This window comes from Dichomitus squalens (assembly GCF_000275845.1).
Source record: "Dichomitus squalens LYAD-421 SS1 unplaced genomic scaffold DICSQscaffold_38, whole genome shotgun sequence".
NCBI lineage: Eukaryota > Fungi > Basidiomycota > Agaricomycetes > Polyporales > Polyporaceae > Dichomitus > Dichomitus squalens.
In genome coordinates this window covers 292,218-295,970 of record NW_006766920.1, presented here as the reverse complement: position 1 = coordinate 295,970, position 3,753 = coordinate 292,218, and the positions used below count along the sequence as shown (strand labels likewise).

Here is a 3,753-nt window from a genome sequence, read left to right as displayed (position 1 = left end):
ATCGGTACGAGAAATTTGTGCAAATATTCGTAGGGGCGCACATATTTGTCGCTGGTAAAAGCCGCGTCTCAGATATTTGTTAGCGGCCAAATATCTGCCAACTGAATATTTGAAGAATATTGGGATGTGTGGACGTGTGCCGCGTCCCATGCCTCAGGACGCAGGGGGGGGAATACTCAAATATCTCGCAAATATTTGGTGGTGTACATAGCGCTATGTAGCGCTGAGACTAAATATTTGGCAAATATTTGGGAGGGGGGGTACCCTCCTCCCCTCGCTCATACATACATCCCAAATATTTGGGGTTCACCTCGAATATCTGGGAGGGGCATCCCTCCAACCGTCTCAAATATTTGGAAGGGCCACTATAACATTTGGGCCAAATAATTCGCGTTTTACTATAACTATAAGGATCAAAAAATTTATCTAGTGTGTACTGGTGGCTGGCCATGGTGGCAGCTTCGGGCGACGCCGAGGGCATCGAGCCGACGTACGCAGAGGCCAAGAAGCGCCCGGACTGGCCCAAGTGGAAGGCCGCCGTTCAGGCCGAGCTCGACTCCCTCACCTCCAATGGCACCTGGCACCTCGTCGAGCGACCAACCTTGGGCAACGTGGTCGACAGCAAGTGGGTCCTGCGCGTCAAGAAAAACTCGGCCGGCGAGGTCGACAAGTACAAGGCGCGTCTTGTCGCGCGCGGCTTCACCCAGATATACGGCGTCGACTACTACGAAACGTTTGCCCCCGTTGCCAAGCTCTCTTCTTTCCGCCTCATTCTTGCTATTGCTGCTCGTAACGGCTGGCCTGCGGATTCCTTCGACTTTAACTCGGCTTACCTCAACTCCAAGCTCGACGAGGATGTCTACCTGGAGCAGCCACCGGACCATGCCATTGCCGACCGCCGCAAATACGTGCTCAAGCTCGATAAGGCCCTCTATGGATTGAAGCAGGGAGGGCGAAAGTGGTATGAGACCCTTTGTATCGCTCTCGCTGACCTCGGTTTCAAGCGTGCCGAAGCGGACTACGGGGTTTTCTTCAAGCACGAAGGCCCTCACCTCATCATCCTCGCTATCCATATGGATGACTGCCTCATCACTGGCGACTCCCGGCTCCTACTCGACACCTACAAGCACCGCATCGGGCAGAAGTATAGGCTTACGGACCTGGGACCTGTCAGCTGGTTACTCGGTATCAAGGTGTCGCGCGACCTCGAGGCTCGTACTCTTGCCCTCTCTCAACATTCGTACATCAACGCGATCATCACCCGGTTCAACTTTGATGATCTGAAGCCCATTTCAACGCCAATGGACACCCATCTACAGCTCTCGAAGACCCAATGCCCCGAAAGTGCCTCCGATGTCGTGCGCATGAAGCGTGTCCCCTATCGAGAGGCGATCGGAGCCCTCATGTACGCTGCCATGGGCACTCGACCGGACATCGCGTTCGCGGTCTCGACCCTCGCGCAATACTCGGAGAACCCCGGGTGGACGCACTGGGAGGCCGTTAAGAGGATTTTTAGGTATCTCTTGGGAACGAGAAACCTCTCACTTGTGTATGGCGGAGACAGGAACGGATTGGAGGGGTTTGTGGACGCAGATGGAGCCTCGCAAGAGCACAGGCGGGCCATTACCGGGTACGTCTTCATTGTCGACGGTGGAGCTGTTTCGTGGGCCTCGAAGAAGCAAGAGCTTGTGACGCTTTCGACCGCCGAATCTGAGTACGTCGCCGCAACACATGCCGCAAAGGAGGCGATCTGGTTGCGGCGCCTCATTGGCGAGGTCTACCGCCCACTTTCCGAGCCGACGACCCTCCGTAGCGACAACCAGTCTGCCATCGCGCTCACCAAGGACGGCTCCTACCACGCCCGTACCAAGCATATCGACATACGGTACCATTTCATTCGCTACTTGATCGAGGCTGGCAGCATCCGACTTATCTACTGCCCAACGGACAAGCAAACAGCTGATATTCTCACGAAAGCACTCCCCTCCGTCAAGGTCAAGCATTTCGCAGTAGCGCTGGGTCTCGCTTCGGCTTGAGGGGGAGTGTTGGAATGGCGCGATTGTAGCGCGATCCCGTCGCAAGCCTCGTGCGACACTGCGCGGCTACGGAACACCATCGGGATTGATGCGCCCTGTGGCGCGGCCCATTTGCGGACCCTTACGATACGGTGATTACATTACTTACTTACTCTATATAAGCTGTCGGACCTGTACCCGCTCACCTCAGTCCCGCATACCGCGTACTGAGGTGAGCCGCCCATATAGTCTCCCCGCTGGACTCCACTGATGTCGTACTGTAGTGCTATTCTATAGGTACTTACATTAGTAATATATCAGTCCCGCATACCGCGTACTGAGTGCTATTCTATAGACTGAAGACTTGCCCCTTGTTCCGACGCCTCTTCCAAATCAGAGCCATGACCTTGGTTGTCAGTCACCAGTACAGATGGTGATCCAGTTCCTGGATGGGCTGAATTAGGAGGTAGCTCGTGCGGTCCAGCACCGGCGCGCATCCGAAATGGTGCCTTCCACAGTCGTCTGCGCTTCATCTTGTAGTAGTTGATGAACAAACATTGGTCGTTACGAGGAGTGGTATCTCCTGCAGGTCGGGTGCTAGAGCCAGGGTAGGTGATCATAGGGACGACGGGGTTTGGGTTCAGTGATCGTGGCCCAAACCTGTAGTAGTCTGTCGCGAGCGTCTGGTTCTGGAGTTGAATTGAGAGACCGACGGTGGCAAACGTCGCAAAGCTTCCGGCGATATGGCTCTCGACATCGCGGAATGCGTCATCTTGGAAGGCGGCAATGACCCACTGTGTAGTCTTGATCGTACTGCAGACAAAAATGATTTCGTGGTCTTCGAGCTGGAGAGCCCATCTGCCCGAAGAGTTAGCAAATTCGCGCCAGCTTTTGAAATTCTCCTTCATGTATTCTATGATATGTCCTCTGATTCAATGTCTTTGGTGAATCCGGGAGATGCAAGTAGTGCAAAGGCGCCCGCAGCAGTCGTCGATTTGAATCGGAAGCCTGCGCCAAGACTTGCCGGAGTCGCACTGCTTTTTATCATGAGTAGTGACTAGAAGGCGACTAGAATAATATGGGAACTGGACGTGTAGCACTCACAAAGTGCCGCCTTGGATGTCAGATGAGGCCTCGAGATTGCACACGCCGTGGCTGGAAAGCCGCAATTGGTGGATCTCATACTTTTCATCGATAGAGATATGCTCTGGACCGAACATCCTGAATCCTGATGGAACCTTTTTTGCAGCGTTGAGGGGGTGTTCCGCAGGTTTCATCGAGTGGGATAGGGGGCGGAAACCGCCATTCTTCAACCATCCTACATCGCCAATAAGTGTCTCCCGTCTCTGCATGCTGGGTTCCGGGATCCACAAGGGGTGGCCGTAGCATAGAGGCCAAAGCTGTTTGGCGTAAAGATCCCAGGCAGTCCGAGAGGTGTCACAGCCAACGAGCTGTGCCACCAGATAAACAAAGACAAAGCTTACTGGTGAAGGGGTTGGTGCTGAGAGCGAAGCAACCACAAGTGACACAGCAAGAGATGATGCAAAGATGTAGATTCCCTAGACTAGAAGGGGCAGTGAGAGGTAGGGCTGCTAGCTACCTACAGGAGAGATGGGTGATCGACGAGAAGATCAAGTCTGAGGTTCCCTGCCTCAGACTCCCTACTATATATACTAATACAATGGTGCACAGACCAGGTACCTATTGACCATCGTTTGGTCAGAGTTCTCTGCCTCAT

At 53.9% G+C, this 3,753-nt stretch overlaps 1 protein-coding gene across 1 annotated transcript; it reads right to left on the bottom strand.

The window, feature by feature from the left end:
* Positions 1 to 2,359: 2,359 nt before the first annotated feature.
* On the bottom strand, positions 2,360 to 3,367 carry DICSQDRAFT_172918 (uncharacterized protein; the record flags this gene model as incomplete). Its single annotated transcript, XM_007368700.1, has 2 exons — positions 2,360 to 2,873; positions 3,120 to 3,367. The coding sequence occupies 2 exons, from the start codon at positions 3,365 to 3,367 to the stop codon at positions 2,360 to 2,362; spliced, it is 762 nt and encodes a 253-aa protein (XP_007368762.1).
* Between the last annotated feature and the right edge of the window lie 386 nt (positions 3,368 to 3,753).